General features: G+C 34.1%; 2 protein-coding genes across 2 annotated transcripts in view; one reads left to right on the top strand and one right to left on the bottom strand.

Moving 5' to 3' along the window:
• The window catches only part of LOC108971046 (inactive dipeptidyl peptidase 10), a gene marked incomplete at its 3' end in the record, with an annotated part of 421409 nt that overhangs the window by 292439 nt on the left and 104378 nt on the right, over positions 1-24592 (bottom strand). The window contains 1 exon segment of the mRNA XM_018936833.1: positions 13515-13577.
• On the top strand, positions 8447-9854 carry LOC108971049 (phospholipase A1-like). Its single transcript, XM_018936837.1, has 3 exons — positions 8447-8718; positions 8787-9049; positions 9115-9854. The coding sequence occupies exons 1-3, from the start codon at positions 8499-8501 to the stop codon at positions 9787-9789; spliced, it is 1158 nt and encodes a 385-aa protein (XP_018792382.1). The 5' UTR covers positions 8447-8498; the 3' UTR covers positions 9790-9854.

Genomic DNA, 24592 nt, shown 5'->3' with positions numbered 1-24592 from the left:
TTTTTTTTTTAAGTCCTGTTTACTTTGGAAAGCACTTTGTATATTGAATACAAAAGAAAAAAAAAACGAATTTTGCAATAACATAGTATTTCAATTCTTTCGGAATATTAGTGAATGAATTTTTGAAGCATAAGGTGACTATTTTGAATAAAATAAATTGATTTTGCCGAAAACACCATTTGTTCTGTTTTTTTTTTTAAGTCCTGTTTACTTTGGAAAGCACTTTGTATATTGAATACATAAGAAAAAAAAACGAATTTTGCAATAACATAGTATTTAAATTCTTTCGGAATATTAATGTGCTCTACCAAAAAAGCAGTGATGAATTCTTTGTTATTTAGTCAAAGTAAAAATGGATTTTTCACTACGAGCGCTAATAAAAATCAAAACAATAGTTTTAATAAAGTTTTTTTAATAATAAAAATAAAACAAAAACGGTTTTGTATATCAATGAAATTCTTTATGCCTGTGCAAGTACATTAAATGATATTATGTACGGAACTCGATTTTTTTGCCTGGCCACCACGGCACGCTTGCAGATTCCGAAACCAATTTTGGACGGTTTTCAAGCATAAATCGGGCAATACAGCTGAAATTTCACGCTCGATATTCGTACGAAGTTCATCAATCGTCGCTAGCTTGTTGACATATACCATAGACTTGGCGTAGTCTAATAGGAAATAGTCTGCACTAACTACGGGCACTTCTTTGTCTCACTTGCGTGGCAGCATTTTGTACTGTGCCTGTGGATTCAAATTTTTTCACTAGACTCTGTATTATTGATCTGGCAAGATTATAATAACGGCCATAAATTGGACGTAGCACTCGCTCTTTAAGTTGTGGCCACTGAGTCTGAATTTCAGTTGTAAATTTTAATAATTTCGATACGCTGTTCGGTCGTATATCTTTCTATGATGAAATGGCAAACCTTGCTAAAGAGAAATTTCAAAGGAGCGAGAAAAAGTATGTTACCATTTGCTGTTACTATCGGTATACTTTTGTAGCATGCCTATTGAAAACCCCATTATAATGAAAACTCCATATTAGAAGAAGTCATTATTTCAAGTGCACCAATTGTGGGGAAATCTATGATCCAGAGTTGTTTAGTCGGAAAGTTTTCAGCAAATGTTCAAAAAATGTCTGTTTGCTGTTAAATAAGGCTCTTTGTTGTTATGGTATTAAAGAAAAATTAGTATATAGGACACTTCCAAGGTCACTTGAACCTTTTAAACCAAAATAATTTTGATGTTTTAATGAGCGATAGTACGAGTATTACCTCAGATGTAGTAGTGTACAAAAACTGAACTGTGGACCAGTTCGAGGTTAGTTATTTTAGAACTAGTAGCAATACAAAGTACCACAACAACTTATTTCTCATAAAAGTTACAGCAGGCAACAACTTGAGAAAGGTTACATATCGAACAACTGAAAAATTTCCCTCTCTATTCTTGTCTGTGAACATCTCATACCGCCGCAAAGAGCATTTTCTCAATGTTGCAAGCAAATAAATCAGCAATAATCGAAAATTATGAAAACTAAAGCAATATCGGACAGCGAGGGGTTATAAAATAGCAGCGACACGTGCGTCATATGTTGCAAAGTGCGCTGGCTAAAGTGCTCGCCTGGCCACCAGGGGTGCCACATGGCGTATGAGTAACCTTTTGTGTTGAAAAATGGCAATGCAATGCATATTTGCTATTTTATTTATGCAATGCAACTGCATTATGTATTTTTGCATTTATTATGCGCATAAATTATCGCGTGTGTATGTGTGTGTGTGTTTGCCAGTTGTAATCATATGCGCGCTTTTGTTAAACAATTTGCATGTATTTGCAAATAAGGAAATTATCCGCAATGCCAAATCACACAGCCACGCATTCGCTGGCAATTCGCTGTGAATTTGCGGCACTTTTACACTACACGAGCGCGAGGCCATGCACTTTCACCGCAAGCCATAGGAATATATGGCTTCCACGCAAAAGTATGTGTGCATGTGTGTTTGTGTTTGCGCTTAATTCGTTTGGCTGACATGTGCGCATTGAACTATCATCACAGCGGTGCGTATGTGTACGTGCCAGCGCGTATTTTCAAAACTCAGCCACTGTAAGCTGCGGTCGTTGCCTTGGATGTGCGCTCAGTTGCCTTCAAATGCTGCTTTTCGCTTTCTTTGGCTGCTTCTTCAGCTGCCTCTTTCTCTTTCCCTTTCGCCAGCTTCGTTCGCTTGCAATGTAAATGAGAGTAACTTGAACTTGAGTGTTTGTCTAGTGTAAGTGAGCGTTCCGCCACAAGACACGCGCTTACATTTACTCCAACTCATACACACACACAACACACACATACAAGAGAGTGTCTTCGCCATTTCCCTTGGCTGTTTGTGTTTATTTGTTTATTTATCAGCGCGCCGAGTGCAAATCCACAATCTTCACGTTTGCTTCTTGAGCACAATTGAAGGACTTTTCATTAGCGCGCACTTGTTGTTGTAGTTGTTGTTTGTTGCTGCTCTTCGCCCTATCATGTTCGTTGTTTGCCGTTTTCGTTTTCATTTTCGCACAGGAACTTATTACTTTATAACAGTACGTGCTCGCAGCGCGTCGTGGCGACTAACACATGTTCAGATACATTTGTGTGTATATGTGTGTGTGCAAATGTAAATCTATGTATGCGTTTGTCGTTGAAATCACAATGTAATCAAATTTACATAAAATCCATGCAAACAATTAATTTAATGAAATAGAAAAATAATGAAGGCAACAACATTGCATTTTTCTTCATTTTACCTTACTTTTTTTTTTTTTTTTTTTTTTTTTTTTTTTTTTTTTTTTTTTTTTCTTTTTTTTTTTTTTTTTTTTTTTTTTTTTTTGTTGTGGTTAGGCTGTGCGGCATTGCACGGCACACTCATCGACTTAATGCGTTGTCAATAAAGAATAATTGAGTATTAAGAGAGGTGAACAAAAGCGCAAAGGAATATTTGAGATTCCTAAGGTATTGAAAAGGTACTCAAGCAATTATATATTATATTTACTGCTTGAAGGAATGGTGAAGATGGAGTTGCGTGAAAGTCTAAGCGCCTTTATGTGGATGCATTCAAGGGCTCCGTCCAATTCATGGAACACAAATATGTCTCTCAAGGATCGCAGCAAATACCTTGGGTTAGTGAGAATTCGCCTAGCATGCTAGCACTGTAGGAAGACAGTATGCAAGATTCATATTGCCCGTGAAAGGTGCACCTCTTTCATCAGTTAGTATTATCTAACTTTACTGGACTAGTGGAATAATACGCATGCGTATTAAACTTTGAACTAAGGTTGCTTTACTTTGTAATTGTACCTGCGGGACCTCTGATAAGCATTTTTTGCAGCATGTGACTAATAGTATTATTGTTCTCTCACTACATAGCTGGGAAATAATAAGTTGTTCACGTTTTCACCGGCGCTGCTGCAGAGTAAGCATTTAGTCCCGTCATCGTGGTCGAATTTGTGTAGGTACCCCTGAAGTAGCCACGACCCATCAAGAACTGCGTCAGATAGAAGTCTGTCTCCCCATATTGTCTCTCAATCCAGGCTGGTACGTTCCCAGTCAGACTATGCGTCCAACTTCCATTTTCCGACGCATCCCATTGCTTTTACCACTCTCTCTTTGTTCGTCAGCAGTTAGACGCCTATTCATAGCTTTAGATTTTTGATAAACTCTACTTAGCTCTGAAGCCATTGAAATCGGCGGCATTGGACCATATATGATACTGGCCGTTTCATTTGACACCATTCTGAATGCACAGGCCATTCTAAAGGCGCATAAATTGGACACTACTTTTGCTTTATTGACATTTATTTTTTTACGCAGTGCCTTGCACCATAAAGAAGCCGCGTACATCAGAGTTGATCGCTTGACTTTGGCTCGTATTCCTCTCCTGCTTTGGCTAGAGACACTAGTGTTAGCTATTATTATTGACAGGGCCGCAGTAATTGCAGCAAAGAAAAATTATTCTTTTTAGCTAATTTCAATGTTTTTCAAAAGCACCAGGTGGTCTTATATGTCAAAAGTAAACCAAAACCGGAGCACTTTAGCTATCATTCGGAGGAATTTATCAATTCTAACAATTAAGGAACGGTAACCGAACATTTCATACGCTTGCAACATGCAAGAATCAAAATCCTTTAAATTCCTAAAGTTCAAGCACGCACCAATCATATAGGGTAAAGTCAGCCGGTTCTTCGAAAATCCTGTTAATGGTTATATGGAAGCTAGGTCAAGTTTTCTCCCTGTTTTATCGATTTTAAGCGCAAAGATACACTGTTATGAATACAATAGGCTTCGTAATTTTCATTGAGGTAACTCATAAGTTTTTCCCACAGGTGTTCCTTGCTACTGCGATTCTATTTTATTTTATATCTTTATACGTTTTCAATTAATGGCGATTTCTGGGCATGGCAGTGGTCAGATTATGTGTATAGAAAAGGAAAACTAACAGTGGCTAGCGAAAAAGATATAATCATGAAAATATGGACTAAAGAAAAGCTTCCCGTCAAACCGGTCAGACAGTTGGCCGAACACACTGTCTCCGATTCAAAGAGTGACTGTAACGTATAAACCGATGGGTACCACCACCTCAAAGCCACGTGCTCTAAATTATGAAATAATAAACGGACGGAAACTTGTTTGGAGAAAACCCGGCAGTCAACAAAAAAAAACAAAAAAACTAAAACAAAAAATAAAAAAATAAAATAAAAAAATTACCGGAGTGAGCAATATTGAGTTTATTGAGTCAACAATCAGTAAGAGAATTTATTTGGATGAGGTTTTGATATACGAATAACCGTTAGGTGAACAAAACCCTTATACTCTGATGCAATATCTTGACAGGAAATACGATAAAACATATTAACCATAAAAATGTTAAGCGACCGTGACTTCTATACTAACTTCAGACTAATGAGGGAGGTAAATAAAATAAAAGTGAAGTTCTAAATTTAATTTTTTAAACTATTTTATTTCTTATTGACATTATTTTATTATTATTATAAGAAAAAAAATTTAATTAATAACGCAAAAAGACAAAAAAAAAAATTGCAAAAATAATGTCACTTCTGGGTACTTTATGCTTTAGTACAACAATGCACTGGTTTGATTTAAAGGTTATTACATAGGTCCCTTGCTTCAAAAGCTTCAATGAAAACTAATGACTGAAAAAAATGGAATGAATGAATGGACAGACATTCGTAAAAAATTGCATATACTTTTATAATTTGTGTGTAATTTTTTTCTGTTTTCATAGTGTCAACGTAAAAATGAAAGTTGCTTAAGCCGATGTAATCCCGAATTACACTAGAAAGTGGAACAGTCATTAGCTTGAAGCTTACCTTGTGCTATTATCTAATGTAAGTTTGTAACTGAGATAAAGGCACAGAGTGAATCAACTGTTTTCGCGATATTTGCAAATATACTATCTGAAAATAAATATGGGAAATAAATGTAGCTTAACATCATTCCTTATTTGGTTGGATGGTTAACCGTTGGTCGCACAAGTATGCGGCAAAATGCTGCCCAAAATGGGAGAATATCTGAGCACATTCGATGTTAAGTAATGAGGTTCACTCTGTAATTGCGCAGCAAAACAGCTAGAGAAATTTAAAATAAGCTAAATGATTTCCATGAAAAAATATCGCAAAGAAAAGTTGAACGCATCTTTGCGGAAAAAAACCTAGACATCAAAATTGAACAAGCAAATGAAAAATCAACGAGCGACAAGCGTCAAACTTCATCAGAACTACATAAAGGTGGATTGAAACATAAAAAGCTATGAATGCCCCCCGAAAGTCCCCCATTCAAAGTTATGCTGCTATTTAACATGACTTTCCCCATCACAAAGATTAGCTTTAGCGACGAAGGACGGTTAGAAGCAGTGACAGAAACCATTCAATTTGTGCGTCGTAGACCGTGTGAACGTTATGTAGAGAACTGCTTTCAAAAAACGGTATAATATCCCTCCAACGTAATGATTTAGTGCTGCATTTTGGTGGAAGGTCCTGCACCAATTTATTTTGCTGAGAGAACGATGACTAGTAAGCAGTACACCAATGGACTCCAAGATGGTTTTGTACCATATTTGGTAACATTGAACTCTCCAGCAGCCCACTTATACGCCTTGCCACACCACTCGACGAACGACGGATATCCTTCACAACTTGGATATCAACAGGTTACCTCAGGCGGGCATTTCAACCGACCTAAGCCCCACCGAGAACTGTTGAAAGTTACTTAAATCAAAGGTATATTCCCGAAAAAATCCCACAATAGCCCCATTCAAAGATAACATAAAGGATGTGTGCCTAAATGATCCAGATTTAAAAATAATGCTGATATTTGTTTGAATAGTATGCCTCAAATAGTGAAGGATGTTAATAAAAATAAATTTTGTCAACCAACGGTATATGTTACATATATATGTACATGCTTAAATATACTTTTTTTCTCTGACAAAATATCTGTGATATGTCAAAAAATATGTCACGTGTCAACACAACAGTCAACAAATGACTATTTTTTTGATTGACAAACTGTCAGTAAAGGACAAACATTATGACATTTCAACTGTCATTCCCAACAAATATTTTTTTATAATTTTTTGATCAAATAACGATGAGTGGCATGCAAACAAGTATTTTTAGCAAAATGTCAGTCAAGAGTCAAATAATATATCATTTCGACTGTCATTGCTCAGTAAACAAAAATGTTTGTTTTGATATTTTGACCAAATGACAATGAAGTTTCAAGCGTATGAAAATGTGACTGCTAGCATCCAGAAAAAGAACATACTTTTATCAATATTGCAGGCATGTGATTGTCAACGACAAATAGTAAATGGCAATTTCTATATATGTATGCATTTATTTTGCTTTGCCAAAATATCTGCCATTTGTCAAAAAATATGTCGCTGAGATACTGTCGTGCTCATGGACAGTCACTAGAAATGAATGCAATATGTCAAACTCTTTGACAAAATAACGGACAGTGTGCTGCAAGAGAAAAAAATATGTTTTCGCAAACTACAAACTCAAAATAATATAATATGAAAATATTTATTTTGTGACTATTGAAATCTACGAAGAAAAAACTGAAGAAACGGTTACTGATGTCATTTAGTATGTGCATTCTATTTCATTGTTTGTGAGATACGGTCTTATCTGTCGTAAAGAGCGTTTGGTGTGCACAATAAAGTTCTGTCAACAGTTATATGGGTTTATCATAGGGTTGCCAAATTTTTGAAACTGACAACGCTACTTTCTGATTTAAAATTGCGAATGATTCGAATATAAAGAATTGATGGCATATTTCAAAAGGTCAATATTATTAAATTAAACCAACAACGCATTATTTACTACTGCGTAACGACAGCCAGCAAACGTTTTGTTTTAAATACATTGGCAACTCAAAACCAGGACTTTTTTCGGGATTAACATCTTTTTTTGGGTTTTTTCAACTAGAAAAACTAAATTCAGTATTTTTCACCGTAACCACGTTAAAAAATCTAAATCCCGAAAAAAATCGGGATTCCGTTTTTTCGGGATTGGCATATTTTTTTTTTGTATATTTAACTACAAAATCAAAATGCACTATCTTTCACTGCAATCAGTTTTTAATACATTGGCAACCCTATAATAAATGATGACTAATCATAAAACTTGGCCGCATTTAAAAAACATTTTTCATGCTTACTTACAATAAAAGTAAATTACCACATATCAATATGGCTTAGGGTTGCCACCATATAACAATCATTTTATTTCTCCACAATTTAGGTGTCAAAAGCAAAAAATATTTGTGAAACCATGGCTAAAAAACAAAAATCAAAATTTAATTAAAGAAAATCTAAATCCCGAAAACATTCGGGAACCCGTTTTTTCCGAATTTAATATTTACCTACAAAAACAAAATTCACAATTTTTCGCTGTTATCGCGTTAAAAAAAATAAAATAATCCCGAAGTTTTTTTTATTTAACTACAAAAACCAAAATAATAATGTTTCACCCTTATCTTATTTAACAAAAAAATCAAAATACCGAAAAAAATCGGGATCCCGTTTTTGGGTTTGTCATCTTTTTTTATATTTAACTACAAAATCAAAATGCACTATCTTTCACCGCTTTCCCAGAAAAAAAATAAAAATCCCGAAAAAAAGTTGGGATCCCGTTTTTTCGGGATTGACATCTTTTTTTGTATATTTAACTATAAAGACAAAATTCACAATTTTTTACCGTTATCATATTGTTTTGCATCACCGTGCACTGCAATCTGCGGCACACGTACAATTTTGTTTCATGCAAATCGGAACAACGGAAAACCGCACATGATAAGCTAAGTAATTATGGCTAATTAAGATAGAAACGAGAACTGCACTGGCATATAAATAGCGGATCCACTTCTCACAAAACTACGGTGCAGTGTAAACAGTTATTCGCCGAAAACTGCAATTCGTATTTGATTCGCAGCGCACAGACGAAATGAAATTTCATACTATTTACCTGCTGTTGGCAATACTGAGCGCCAGTACCTCGTTAAATGCGACAATTTTCGATCTACTACATTCCGTGGATGAAATTTCCAAAGGCATAATCGCGAGTGAACCGGACGCACCGTCTCCGGACAATGTTTTCAAAAGTATAGAGAATATAGTGGTGGGTCTGCCACTTCAAATCGCCTCCAGCATCGCCAATTCAATTTGTGAGTAACAATTTCATATGCCGCTAAAAGATTTACTTAAATTGCAATTTGTTGCTTGAATTGCTCAGGTTCGGCAGTTATTAGACAGGGTCGCGCCAAAACGCCGGAGAAATATGCACCGGAACTCGGAGATATTAAATTTCAGTTGCGCACCGCTTGTGATAGGCGCTCGTATTCACTTGTGAACGAAAACGGTTTGGCGGCTGATGAGAGCTTCGACCGCGCGAAGCCGACCGTTATATTTGCCACCGGCTGGACGACAACGGTGAACGGTAGCCAGCAGGATAGGCTGACCAACGCGTACAACTGTCGTGGTGATGTCAATTACATAGTAATGAATGAATTGTTATTTTTGTTGCTGCATAATTTTAAAATTTCTATCTAACACGTGCACAGGCTTTGGATTTTGGCGATTACATGAAGACTTTGTATCCGTGGTCAGCGCAGAACACCGACGTCATTGGCAAATATGTGGCTGAGGCGCTGCAACGACTGGCCTCGCTCATAAGCATTGCAGATTTGCATTTGATTGGTCACAGTTTGGGCGCACAAATAATGGGTTCAGCGGCACGTCACTACCGGGCTTTGACGAATGAAAGCTTACCCTATGTCACCGGTTTGGAACCAGCTTTACCGTGTTTCAACAACGATGAGACATTAGCTACGCTGTCGGCAAGTGATGCCGACTTTGTGGACATCATACACACGGATCCCGGCGTCCTCGGTCAGTCGAAGTCCACCGGCAGTGTGGACTTCTTCGTGGGTGGCCATTCTGCCTTGCAAGAAGGTTGCTTCAGTGTAACTTGTTCACACAGCCGTGCTGTCTCCTACTACGCAGAGTCGGTTTATCCTAACAATGAAGATAATTTTCTGGCAAACCGTTGTGATTCTTTGAAAAATCTGCAGGCGGGCAAATGTAAAGGCAAAGCCTATCCGATGGGCTATGCTGTGCCACATGACCTAAGGGGAACATATGTTTTGGAGGTGAATGATAAGTCGCCGTATGGCAAGAATGCTGGTGTTAGTTCTACGGATCCGGAAACCACGAATTGTGGCAGCTGTGAGGCGTGAGCGAAGTAAATGTTTACATATATATACACGCATAATTACATACATATATTATATGAATAAGTAAATATATACATATAGATTACACATATCACAAAGGTGATGGTTCAAATAATAAAATATAGAAATCAAAATATAAAAGTTATATTATAACTATCGACTTTTTTCGTAATCGATGTTTGAAATATATAGGTTCATGTTTTCAAATAATCGATATTTTTTTGTAAATAATTAATTATCGTTATCATTACCGATTGATTCTCTATAATTTCATGCTAGTAATTAACGATGTTTTTATCGATAGTTTTCGTGGTGTTGATCGATAAAAAATCGTTACTTAAAAACCTCAAATTATTGGGAAAAATAATATCGAAAAAGACATCATTATTGAAAAGCGTTAAATTATGGAGAAAAATATTATTATCGATATTTTTTTAATATTTATCGATACTTTGTGGACAGAAAACATTATCAAAAATAGTATCGAAAAACACATCGCTAATTAAATGCGTGAAATTATAGAATAAAATATTTGTATCGATACTTTCGAGATATTTATCAATGCTTTATAGATAATAAGTATTATTATCGATATCTTCCGTTTATAATTTCACGCTTTTATGAAGACATGTCTATTTCAATACTTTTTTATTAATTATTTGACGTTTACCGATATCGGTATTTTTAACGAAGTATTATGTTAATTTCTTTATAACCATTAAGTGGGTTCCTTTATATTTTAAAAGGTTGACAAATATGCCAATGAGTATAACAATCGATTTTTTATCCTAAATTATCGATTACCATTTTACTTATACGAGACATATAACTTGAAGGGTGATGGTCGAAATATAAATACCACAAAAAATTCACGTTCTAGTAATCGATTTAAATACAAATCTCAATAATTTCATGTTTTCAATTGTTGAGAGTTGTTGTAAATAATTTCACGATTGTAATTATCGCTATCAATACCATTTTGTTTTTCATAATTCTACGCTTTTTATCAACGTTACCTGTGTCATTTTTTTCGTTGTGATTATCGATAAAAATATCGATAATTATTTTGTCTTAATTTATCGATAAATTATTACTATAGATATTTTATTTATTTTAAAAGATCTTTATCCATATTTTTCATTATAAGGATTTATAAAAGTTATCGATAGTTTATTTATTGACATACATACATTATTATTATCGAAATTTTCCTTTTTTCAGTTATCAAAATATCGATATTTTCCGACAATTTCAGGTAATCCCTAAGTGCGTTATTTACATATTTGCACCTAATCTCTATCAAATACATATGCCAAAAAAATCATCGAATTTTTAGACTGCAGATAGTTTAGATTTAGTGAGCATTATACAGTCTTGGTTAATGAAATAAAATATTTAAAAAAAATATATATATTTAGTAAATTAAATTATAAGGAAAATTTTTGCGCTTTTATTCATTTGTCGATTTTTAGCATCCAAAAATTTCGTGTCATTCAACTTAGGTTCACTTTGTTTGAGTTATTTTTTCTAAAAATCTGTCAACATTTATCAATTTAATTTCACATGAAAGTTTTGAAGCCAATTTTAAATTCATATTTGCATTGTAAAAATTTTTAAGCAATTTTATCAAATTTTTTTCTATACAGGTGGCAACGCTTCAAATTTTTTTTAGTATAAGTCTCCTAGACTGATTATAGTGGTTATAATACCACAATTTATTTGTAAAAATATCGTCGTTCATTTTACTACAAAAAAGGAAAAGGTGGCAACCCTTGAAAAAAACTAAACTAACAGAACCTTTTTAGCTCACTTTGTTCCATTGCGAATTGTAAAAATTTATTGAACAAAATTTAGCAGTTTACTATTCTCAAACATCTGGCAACTCTGTTATCATATTATTATAATCTTAAGCAATAATCTTAAATAAAGGAAGCCAATTATAGTGCACAGATTCATTGTAAAATTTTTTGAACAGCTTTATAAATTTTTTACTTTTATTTAGATGGCAACGCTTTATTTTTTTTGTGTAGTTAAATCTCTTGGATTGATTCTAATGGTTGTTATACCGTAATATATTTCTAGAAATAGTGTCATTAATTTCACTAAAAAAAAGATGAAAAAGTGGCAACCCTTGAAAAAACTGTAACTCGCAGATTTTTATCTCACTATGTTGCATTGCCAAATTGTAAAAGTTTATTGAAAAATATTAGAAATTTAGGATTTTCAAACATCTAGCAACCGTGTTTATAAATTTTTAAAATCTTGTCAAACATTTTTTTTTTTAAATGGAAGATTTTTGAAATTATTTATAGTATGGTACCACATACATACATATAAATATTTCGAACTAAAATTTTTTGAATGACAAGCTATGTAAATGTTTATCTTCCGATTTGGTGCAAATATCAAATCTTTAATCAAAATATATATGTGCATATGTATGTATGTACATAGCTTCATATACATACATAATGTTTACACCCTGCACCACTTCCATTAAACAACAACACTTCAAAATCAGCAACATACTAATGCTGCAAGCAAGCGTTGAGTGTCACCAAATTGTGTCAGCCGTCAGTTGTCATGGCTTACGGCAACACGCCACCAAGAACTCATGCATACATAAACAGTTATTGGCATAGAAGCAAAGTAGCGCTTACAATAACAACTTTAGAGCCGCTAATGCAGCGACATGCATAAAGTATGCAATAGAGTGCAACAGTGCGTATACGTAATCAGCAACATTGGTTAGTGCCGCACACAAACACACATGCGCTTGTTTGTGTTTTGCTGGCACAGCATTGTGCGGTTTTACGCCACACAAACACTTACACGCGCACACACAGGCCGCAGACGCAAGTAATTCAGTGCCACATGTATACACACACATACATACAAACATGTATTAGAAGTTATTGGCGCGTGCGAGTGTCGCCAAGACGCTACTGCAATGAAACGCTCATATGCCGGGCTGCTGATGGAAGGGCAGAGCGAAATGTAGGCGGCCATAAAATGCGTAATGCGCCACGGCAACTGTGTCTGTGTGTATATGTGCTTGCGTGCGTATGTGTGTTTATGGGGTCACATATTTGCGTCTGCACTAACGTCTGGAGCCAAGATTATTGCATTACGCTAGCAAATGTAACGCCTCGACTCGTCTTCATTGCTGCTGCCGCCTGCGCTCAGCCACGCCCCTGACGCCCAGCTAACGGTGTTGTTGCACTTTAATGTTGGCGCAGCACTTACAGTGCAATTCCGTTACAAACGAATCAAATTATTTATTTAAGTTGAGTTTACGGTCATGTGAGTGCATTACAGCGCACAAACAACGGCAACAACAACAACAACAACAATGATATGAATTGCAAAGACATCACCATTTGCTGCGTGCTTTTGTCCAAAAATGTCCATGGAAGGCGAACTCATTAAATTATGCCCTTGCTAGATTGGATGTATGTGTGTGTGTGTGTGTATATATGTATGTCTGTATCTATGTATGTGTGTATGCAAATGTCTTATGCGTGTTGCTTCCATTAAAACTTGTTGTTCGCCGCAGTGACGCCACGCTGGGTGTAAGACGCTCGGCCGCTTTGGCGCCGAAAAATATGCAAATCGTTTCATTAAAGCTCATTCGGCGCAGCACTTATAATAATTTCGCTTAATGATGATCTATGTTTGCGCAGCATAACAATAACAAATAAAAAACAAAAATTCTCTCAATTACTTACCGAAATTCCAGACAACCGGAGTGTTAATATGAGAAATGTCTTGATTTTAATCTTGAACTATTGCTGAAAATACGAAAATAGTAAGTGATAAATAATTAATAATATAACAGTTAGTGCTTAGAAAAAAGAAAACAATGTTTTCTGGAAAAATATTTAATTCCAAAGTATTAAAATTTTTATTTCTTTTTATGGGAGTGTGACTTTGATAAGTTCAATATGCGCCCAAATGTAGGCCACGTTTTCAGTACAGCTAAATATTTCAATATACACAGACATATATGTATGAAATCACGTAATTTTGAAATAATTTTCATCCTTAACCCTCACCTTTAAAGCCACTTCTTTCGACTACTTATTTCTTATGGCGCACACGTAGTATGAAATTCAAAAGCTTTTACATATTTCGATAGGCTACAACAGTTTAATTGTCCCCGGCTTACCATAGTAAAACACATCTTCGGCAATACTCCGTTTTTTAAGACAACAAGTTCCCTTTAAAGTTGATACCCTGATTATAGCGAGTCCACTCGGATGACTGTTGATTCGATTTCCGAGTGAACCGTCTTCGGTGCTCATTTCTTCACGCCTAAACTTAGCATAAGAATCCTTATTGATTTATTTTTGTGTGGTAGAGTCGAGAAACTCATCGTCAAATACAGTTTTTACTTAAACAGTATTTTTCCCTTTAAAAGGTAATATTTTATCAACACGCTCCTTTTTATCCATTTTTTCATAATAACGATAATAGCTTCACTCATAATGAAGTAATCGACAAACTAATAATCTGACAGCTGTCCTCATCAAGGTTAAGGCCAATTAAAAATCATATCGATTTAATTTAATAGCGCCATCTAATGGTCAAGCCAGGGACATTTTCATACAACTCCAATATATTGTGCCTTAAGTTACTTCAGCACTTTTTCACTGACACCAAAAGTAGCCAAAAGCGCTTTGCCAAAATTTCCCAAAAAAAAAAAAAAAACGATATCGAATGGGCTTTAGCTTCTTGAAAGCTTACGTGATGAAGCCTGTAACTCAGGGTTTACCTTAGTATAGCAATCAACTGCGCTACTAAAATTGACCTCACTGCAAATCCTAATAACTGGTTTTCTTCACTAGAAAGTACAAAATACCGAAGGCATATACACCATTAGTAGATGGAACTCATTTTAGACCTGCTGACAAAGTTAAGTCTTTAGGACTTATCGTCCAACTTCGAGGAAAGAGCAAGGAACTTGTAAAGCATTACGAACCACACCAACTATGACACTAAATGTTTCGTTGCATATAACATCATAGTCGCAAAAAGTAGGCTGCGAAAACTGCACTCAAACTCAGAGACATTGAGTATTTAGAATAATGCACGCATGGGCACTCTAAAATTCTCGAATACTTTGATTTTATACCGAAATACTTGGACTATCAGGCCGGTGAATCTAGTTCTGGCTTTCGTTTCTTTGCTCACATGCCTTCGGGGGAAGCATGGAAAGAAATGACTCGTTATAATAGAGAGACGCTGAGCTTTTTAACAAATGGATCAATGTTTGCGAGGAGTCTTGATGGAGAAGTATACTGACGGAAACATTTCATCAGCGTTTTTCAAGCGGAGGTGGCTGCCATAAAGTTTGCGGTAGATCTGCTGGTGACTATCCACTCCGATGGTATTAGCCTGGGATCCACTGACTGCGCGCTCAAATCTAGTGAAAGGATGTCTACACTTCTTATGTCTAGCATAGAGTCATTTTATAGTACGTTTGAACTGGTTTGAACTAGCCTGGATACTGCGGTATTGTAGGAAGCTGTAAAGCTGAGAATCTTGAGCCTCGGAACACATCAATTTGTTAACTACCAGCAGCTGTACAGTCGCAAGGACGCTATGATACAGTGTACAAGGTGCGTTCTAAGGTAAACAGGACTTTTTGAATCTAGCGCCCCCTGGTGGCGCCATTTACATGTCGACTGCTATCTTTATCGATTGTCCAGCGAGAATTTCATGATATTTCGTTGATTGGAAGTGAAGTTTTTGCATTTTAAGATGTTTGTGTTATTGGTGCGAAAAAGAGCTTCGAAGAAGATCCAACATTAAATTTTGTTGTAAAATTGGTAAAACCTTTACCGAAACATTTCAATTGACGAAACAAGTTTATGACGATGATTGCCTACGATGAGTGGTTTCAACGCAGTTGAATCTCTCGCAAGAAATCAACCCTCTAACCTATCCTAACCCATACTTTGAGAGATACCGCGGATGGAAATATCGCTGGATCTATGAGAGCCTCTCAAATTAAGTTTTTCATCATTTCAGTTTTTTTGGTTCATTTGTACGATACAAAAATTGAAGTTAGTTAAAAAGGATATTTTCTCTTACTCTTGGGCCTCATTTAATATTTTTTGCTTAACATTCAAAATAAGAATATGAATTTGCGACAACTTTATACTGGATGTAGGCAATAAAATATTTTTAAAAAATTTTAAAAGCTGAATTAAATCATGAAATCTTCTTTCAGACACTTGTAGATTGTCTTATATATTAAATTTAATGTTCGCTTAAAAAGTAATCTCTTTTATTTATTTTTCTGCAACATTTTTCCAAAGAATATGTTTTTTCGGTAAAAATGCAACCAATTGCTGCTCTTCTCAGCATACCGGCACAAAGTTCTCCCTCTATAAATCTCTCGATTTACTTTAATAACACTACAGATGTACATGCACACACCCACATACATATGTATATGCTCACAAATACACCCACAATTCAAGTGGCAAACATTTCAAGTACTTCACGCGCCCAGCAGATTGATGCCAACACAAGAAAGTTGGTTGAAAAAAAAAATAAAGTTGATAATCAACTTTAATTAAAACTCTTGCGAAATTCAATGGATGCGGTTGTGTGGTAGTATGCAGTAGACATTTCTCAAAGTGGGGCAAAATTGCTGAAGTGCTTAACTAATTCTTATTTTCTTCCTTTCATTACTCGCCGCGTAAGTTTCTTTGCTTTGCTCTTCATCAACCACTTGCTAGTTAAGGAGACATGGCCACAACAGAAAACAAATTGAGAACAAGTTAATGGACAAGAGAATGATATGAATGCTTATGCTTTTTTGTTATTTTTAGAAATTAGGAGACGTTGGTCAGTCACTTCAAAAAGTACTTAATTCTTGCAGCACATTGGATTTGAGATTAATGGAATTGATATGTTTACATACTTAGGTGTGTAAGCTATTTCAGTGCACAGTCTACTCTAGCTATAATTTGATGGAATACAACGTATTTTAAAAATGTTCTGAAAAGCTGCAGAAGAAAAAATATAATTTAAAAATCTTGCCTATATTCAGGCGCAAAAATAAATTCTTTTAGCAAAGTCGCTCACCCGAAAAAGTGGATATTAAAGCAGTCATTAGTAGGTTTCTCACAGTGTACTCAAAATAAACTTCTCGGGCAACTGAGAACAAAGTTAAAAAATATTGCCTATATTCAGGCGCAAAATTAAAATTTCTTTAGCAAAGTCGCATACCCGAAAATTTAATATTAAAGCAATAATTAGTAATTTTTCTAACACTGTACTCAAAATAAACTTTTTAGACGCCTAAAATAAAAGTAAAAATTTTTTTCTACATTCAGGCTCAATATAAAATTGTTTTATCAAAGTCACACACCCCGATAAGTGGAAATTAAAGCAGTCATTAGCAATTATTTTAACAGTGTACTCAAAGTAAATTTATTAGCTGGCTAATCAAAAAATTTTGCCTACATCCAGAAATTTTAATTTTTAGCAAAAATTTACACCATAACATTGGAATAGTAAAGCCGTCACTAGTAATTTCTCTCACAGTCTACATAAAGTACACTTATTTTAGTCATCTAAAAACAAATTCCAAAAATGTTGCCTACATTCAGGCGAAAATAATTTTTTTTAGCCAAGTCGCACACCTCAAAAACTGAGTATAAAACCAATAATCAGCAGTTTTTCTCACAGTGTGCTCAAAATAAACTTATTAGACGTCTAATGGCAAAAAGCAAACTGCCAACTAAGCTGTTGAGTGTGTGAATCAAAACATTTGAGCCAACAAGCTCGTCCAAAAATTGACTTTGCCTAGTGATGACATTTCCACCAACAACTACATGCACATACGTAATTACGAAGACATTGCTATGTACATCACATACGCTTGAGGTGGGCGCAAATGACCCACAATGAATGGGACAACTACGACGGCTAAAATAATATTCCAGACTCCCCTCTTAACTTCGCCAACTCTGACGCTCACATTCGCTTTTAGTGATGAAATATTATCTAATAAAAAAATTTCCTCAACTGACCAACGCTGGAAGCCTTAGCGACTAACTTGGCTGATGACGCACGCATGCTTCACTCCAAAGCAGAGCCATAAAATGCCAACCACAATGCGATGGCATTAAAGGGAATTAGAAAAGCGGAAATGTGAAAGCAAAGCGCAAAGGCGCAGCGTGGAAAGAAAGGAAAAATACTATGAAATGCGCATAGCCAGCAAGTGGAAATATTTAAGTGAAGAGAATAGAAGAAAAGGAAATTTAGAAAATAGCTAAAAAAGTAGGAAAATGCTCAGCAAAAGCCAACAGTTGGCGCGCACTCAGTCAAGGCTTCGTGCGGCGAGAAATTGAATGCCCTAGCTCAATTATATACATATGTATGTGTTCAGTTAGTTTTGGATTATTTTTTGTTTACTTTTTGGCTGTAAATTTACATTGGTTTACTTTCTAAGGGTTTTCCTTTTCTCTTTTTTGCATTGCCAGCCGAATAATCGCACACAAGGTCACGGTGTGTTTGTTTTTCAACACTCCGAAAATTCTCCTAATTATAAAAACGATACAGCGCTATTTGAAGTGAGCGAGGCGGCTGCCTTTTTAAGTTAAGTAGAGTAGAAAAAGCGGCCAAAATGAAGTTTCAATGAGGGTCACTTAAGGCTAAGGGCGCTCAAAAGACATTTAACTCAATTCGGCAAAAGTGTTAGTCTTCGAACTACAAAATTTAGCTGTGCCGGCAGCAATAAACCACTGATTTAGTCACCATCATGCTGTTTCTAAGCAAATCTTTGCAGAATTCCTTGCCACATCAGCAAAAACAAGCAATCAGAAGAGATATTTGGCTTAACCGCAACTGTTAGGATGAAATTAATTGGTAATTAGTTATTTTCTTAAGAGTTTTGTAGTGTGTAATAGCTGCATAAGGACAAAGGCTATCATGTGGCAAAAAGTATTTAATTATAAAGGAGGTGAGTAGGCGCAGTTCAATTTAGTTGATTCTTGCTTAAGATAATAGAAATGAATAATAAAAACAATGTAAGATTATTTGTGAGAAGGTGAAATGTTAAAATATAAATTGGGGCATTATAAGGATGCTAGTCATGTTCTAAGTACTCAGACACAGGCATGTAATAGTTTTGTTAATATACTAAGCCTCTCGTATTTACATTTAATTAGCTATAGTTTAGAAAATTAGCTAATTGAATTAATTAAGGGTAAATGTTATGGTATGTGACCTTCTAAATTAATATTTCTATATCTCACAGTTACCATTGATTGGCTCAATTATCTTTAAAAAAATTCTTTAATATAGAAAATTAGCTAATTGAGTCAATTAAGGGTATATGAAAGTATAATCGGTAAGGGAGATGACTCCCTTAATTAGTAGTTCTATATCTCACATTTGCCCTGAATTGACTCAATTAGCTCTAGTCTACACAATTAGCTTTCACACTTACCCTAAATTGACTCAATTAGTTTTAATGTAGAAATTTAGCTAATTGAGTCAATAAATGGTAAATTGAGATTTAGGTGGTTCCCTTAATTCGTGATTCTATATCTCAAATTTTCTTTCAATTGACTCAATTAACTCAGCTGTGGGTAATTAGCTAATTAAGTCAACTAAAGATAAATGTGAGATATAGTACTACTGTTAAAGGACGTCACCAGTTAGAAATTTGTATTTTTTTCATGTGTTGTTTTTGGCCAAAAAGTCGCGCACAAGCAACGCTGTGTGAGCAGGACCGTTATCGTGGTACAAAGGCAATTTTTGTCACACCTTCTCGGCCTTCTGAGAACATTTTGTACCACCGATAAACGTTGCTTCGGTCCAAGATAGCTTTTCCGTATGCCACAGTCAACATTGGCACTTAATGGCATCCGCGCACTTAATTTCGTTTTCCACATAAAATTTGATACAGGTTCTTTGATCCATTTTTTTGAATAGGTAAAAATCGAAGACGATCCAAAACACGTGCAAGCAAAGCAGCTGTCAACAATTAAACACAATTCAAAATGGCCGAGCTTGTCGGCATAAGTGAGAGACATGAGTTCCCACATAACGCCACAAAAAGTTCGAAATTCGAATATACGTAACCCGCGAAAATTCAAAATGCGCGATACTTTTTGAACACACCTCATATAAAAAAATATGGATAATCCTATTAAAAAATCGATATATCATGATTATCGAAATTTTTATGGGTATACTTATTATTTTTCGGAAAACTTTTTAGAAAAAAAAAGAAATAATAACCGATTCAATAAATTTATCGAGACTCTTTTATCGATAATTATATACATTTATAAACTTTTATCGATTGTATTTAAAAATCTGTTTACAATATTTATCAAAATTTTTTTCGATAAATTTATAATTTTTTGAACATTTTGTGGGAAAAAAATTAAATAATACAGTAAATTTATATATCAAATCTTTCGATACTCTTTTATCGACAATTTTATATATTTATAATTTTTTATCGATTTGTACCATGTGATTAGGATATGTATAATTACATTTAAAAAGCGATATGCAATACTTATCGAAATTTTTATCGATATATTTCTTACTTTTTTTCGGCGTTCTTTAGAAAAAAAAATCACCAAAGTCTAATATTATTTATGCTGTTATTGTTTTCTGAGCTAATCATTTAAAATGTCCTTCTACATGTGAAGGAGTTATATAAAATGCGCCCGAAGGTAGGCTACAGATTTTGAACAATGAGTTCAGATCGCAATTTTGAGCTTAGGAATGGTATTTTAGGTACCGTCTAAGCTCCACTAAAACTTTTTTTTTATATGCCACACAATGAATAGTGAAAAACTTGTCTATTAAGCTTGTTAAAAGAAATTTCGTAACCTCTCATATTTCACTAAATTAGAATCCATTAAATTTCCAAACATTTAAAGCTATATTTCAACAGCAAAACAAAATTAAATTAAAATCGGTTTACGTAAACTAAAAGCCTACTGTTGGCAATCGTTTGACCGAGCTTAATTATTCTAAGCGCTTTCGAAATCAATTTCATTACACAATTAACCGTTATTAGCGCTGATAGCGCATAATAAAAATGCAATTGCCACATCTTTAATTAGTTGCAAATTGGTGGTGGCAACCACATCAATTACCGGCCATGCCATGTAGCCGTGTCCTGCTCATTTTACGGCGCTGCCTCGGCGTCCACGCTGCAAAACGCCGGTGGCCGTTAGAGAGGCGCGTTCTATTGATTGCTCATTGATGACTATGCGCCACACTCCCGCTTGGCGCGTCATTTTCACCCAACAATTATTGCCGCTAATCGCAAACTAATTACTTGATCCGCCACTGCAGCGGTCGACGCAGCGCTGTGGCGCTTGTAAACACGCTTAAATATGTGCGCAAATATTGCCGCGTGTTGTTTATTTAGTTTTCCTTGCCACAGCACTAAACTCATGCAAAATTGCAGTTTCAGCTGCATGCTGCTCCCCGCTGGCAGTGCAACTATTGAGCTGATTTCGTTAGCTAACCACATTTCGTACTATTTTTGCTGTTGCAAGGTGGTTTTTAATTAAATGTCACTCATACGCACTGTCAGCTGCCGGTTGCTTATTTACTTTTTCAGCAGTCGGCCCTGTGGTGAGTAGTTACCATTGTTGTTGTTATTTGTATGCTTTCTCTTTTTCTTTTTTTCTCTTCACGTCCGTTTCTTCATTTGTTCTGTAAACATTTGCGCTTCGTGCGATTGCTGTGCGCCTATAATTCTTCGTAATTAAAGATAATGAAATAGAGAAATAAATAGCAAAGCAATTTAGCGGCCATCAAAGAGAGCGCAAGTTGTCTATGAAGTCCACCTGTTGTGTTAAATTTTACTTTTCCTCTTTCTATTGCGGTCTATTATTATTTCTAATTGCTGTTCAATGCACTACAATTAAACACTTGAAACACTTTTCACTTTAGTTTACTTCGGAGCTTACAACTTGTACTAAACTGTTGAAGTAGAGCAACCAGAAAGTATGCATATATATAAAAGTAAGCCTGCATCTGCCATAAAAGTAATATTTAACAAAATTGAAAAATCCCTTTCGAAAGCGATGCAAATAATTTTAAAAAGAAACGATTAGTGATTTGAAAGGAAAATAAATCGAAACACATCGATGCTCAACAAATAACAATACAATTTTTTTGCACGATTTTGGGCATAAATTAGAGAATTCGTCATGAAATACATATGTATTGAAGGCTTTTCGGCCACTTTCTGTTCGTTTTTTTAATCCTTAAACTAATTTTATTTTATTATATCTTTTTTATTGTTTCATACACTTCAAAATTGTATATGTATGTATGTTTGTGGCAACTGCACTTCAGAATTTACACATATCTCTCCTAAAACTAAAAAACACTTTTCTATTCCAAAACCTTATATTTGAACACTTCTTAAAATTGTTATTGATATAACGAGTTTCGCATATAAAAAAGCACGGCTTTCAAAGTATTTGATAAAAATGTTGATTATTGTATTTAAAAATCGATACACAATATTTATCGATAAATTTTTTTATTTGTTGGACGATGATCGTCTATCGACAATTTTCTATGTTTATACGTATTCATCAATACGTATCATGTGGCAAAAATATGCATGATAATTTTTTAAAAATCGATATACAATAATTATGGAAATTTTAATCGATATATTTTATCTGTCGATATTATTTTATCGATAATTTTATATACTTATACAATTTCATCGGTATGTATCAATTAATAAAAATAAGCTTGTCGAAACTTTTATAGGTATATTTTTTATTTTTCACAAATTTTTTAGCAAAAAATAAGTAATTAAAAATACATAACGAAATCTTTATCGATATGTTTCTTAATTTTCGGACATTTTTTAGTAAAAACTTCCATACTGTTTTATCGAGGATTTAACATTTATATGTTTTGGATAAGCATTTTGCGAAAAAATATGCCTAATCGTATCTAAATCGATATACAATATTTATCGAAGTTTTTATCGATATATTTCTTCGTTTTCGGACATTTGTTAAAAAAAAATAATTGAGAATATATATATATATACAATTTATCGACACTTAACGAAAAGTTTATCGATATATTTTTTATTTATCGGAAATTTGGTGAAAAAATAAAAAATTCAGAAAATGGAATTTTATAATAAATTAAAATTAATTATTTAATTTTTTATCGAAAATTATATATATTTATATGCTTTTGTCCATATAATTCATATTTATCGCGAATGCGGTTGCAATGAAAAATAATCCATTTATGTAGCTGAGTTAAGGCTTCATTGAGCTGCAAGTCAAATTCTTCCCCTCAACACAACATGCAGTATGCACTGTTATAAATATTATGCAAGACTTCAATATTTCAAATCGTAACTGCCTTAAAACAAATTTCAACAAGAATTCTAATTGCGACTTAGAAATCTCAATTTTTTACTAGTTAGAAAAATCGAGTAATCCAAAGCCTGGAAAATGAAGGAAAAATCTGAATTTACCTTAATCCGGGTACAAAATGTTTATACTTGGATAACATTAAAAAATTTGGCAAATAGAAAAAAATGCTTAACTGTTTCGATATTTTACTATAAATTACCAAAATATAAAAAACAGATTCCACGTCGGCAACAATGTCTGCAATGAGTTTTAAGTTATTAAATAAAAAATATTTATAAGAGTTTTGAAAAATGTAGTGAATCAATTTTGAAAACTGAAGTTAAATAATATATCACAAATTCCAATATTAACCGAGTATCAACAGGTAGCTTTCTGACCCAATTTGCGCTAGTTGCGCTATTTTGATACACTTCCAAAGGACCTTTTATCCGGACACCAATACTAACTACATGTTTCCTTTATTTATTTTTGAAATTAGATATTCAAATATATGCCCTAAAAATTATTTTAGAATAACGGATATTTAATGCGTGCTTAACTAAGATTATATATTGTCACAGCGAGGATTATCAACTCATCTTACTTACAAAACATAATGACTGAAAAAGTGGTAAGTAAGCCAGAAAATGAAACAAGCTTGAAATAAACATGTGATGAATTGTTTTTGTTTTCGTTGTTCTTTCTTTATTCTTTGGAATTTAAAAACATGCAGTCACTTTCAATTTTACCCCTTAAGCCATTTATTTTATCTTCAGTAAGAGCATTTTATGCGAGCACATTAATCCCATATAAAACAGCTTACATACGTGAAATAAAGAAAATAAAAAAGCTACGTATTATAAGTATGCGAAATTTAATCACAACAATAAAATCTATATCAGTTCATTAAAAACGTCTTTCTAGTTTCATTATTTTTCTGCTTATTATTTAACAGTCAGTCTTGTTTTTCTTTTGTTTGCTACAAATCAGTGTGAATGCTGCAATTATGCATTTCAGCACGTTTTTAATTATTGTTAATATTCTGATTGCTTTGCAAAGTTTGCTTCTTCGCATTTCAAAAGAGAATTAAATATTGTCTTTTAAAGCTCACATTTTTCTGCGTAAAACTTTCTTCAATGGAAAGAAGAGTTGTATTTATATCCTAATTTTTATTTGCATGATTTGTTTTTATTGGTGTTGTTTTCTTAATGTCATGGATTTAGAAGCTTACATCCGCTTGCAAATCGAAAAAATGTGTTTTTTTTTTTTTTTTTTTTTTTTTTTTTTTTTTTTTTTTTTTTTTTTTTTTTTTTTTGAGTTTTTAAAGGCTTTTTCTTAATAAAAAATATAAAAATTTACATCCATGGAAGTCAGTGCACTATCATTTTAAAGAACTAGAATTGCCCGTGGCC

This window comes from Bactrocera latifrons, unplaced genomic scaffold, assembly GCF_001853355.1.
Source record: "Bactrocera latifrons isolate USDA-ARS-PBARC rearing strain unplaced genomic scaffold, ASM185335v1 scaffold_32, whole genome shotgun sequence".
Classification (NCBI taxonomy): Eukaryota; Metazoa; Arthropoda; class Insecta; order Diptera; family Tephritidae; genus Bactrocera; species Bactrocera latifrons.
The sequence above is the reverse complement of the archived record's forward strand: the minus strand, read 5'-3'. Positions and strand labels throughout refer to the sequence as shown.

What these genes read in the sequence shown, in the direction of transcription:
- LOC108971049 (XM_018936837.1), top strand. Translation starts at nt 8,499, where the DNA reads ATGAAATTTCATACTATTTACCTGCTGTTGGCAATACTGAGCGCCAGT. An exon ending in CAGCATCGCCAATTCAATTT is followed by an intron (nt 8,719 to 8,786) that starts GTGAGTAACAAT and finishes TGAATTGCTCAG; the next exon opens with GTTCGGCAGTTATTAGACAG. An exon ending in GTGGTGATGTCAATTACATA is followed by an intron (nt 9,050 to 9,114) that starts GTAATGAATGAA and finishes ACACGTGCACAG; the next exon opens with GCTTTGGATTTTGGCGATTA.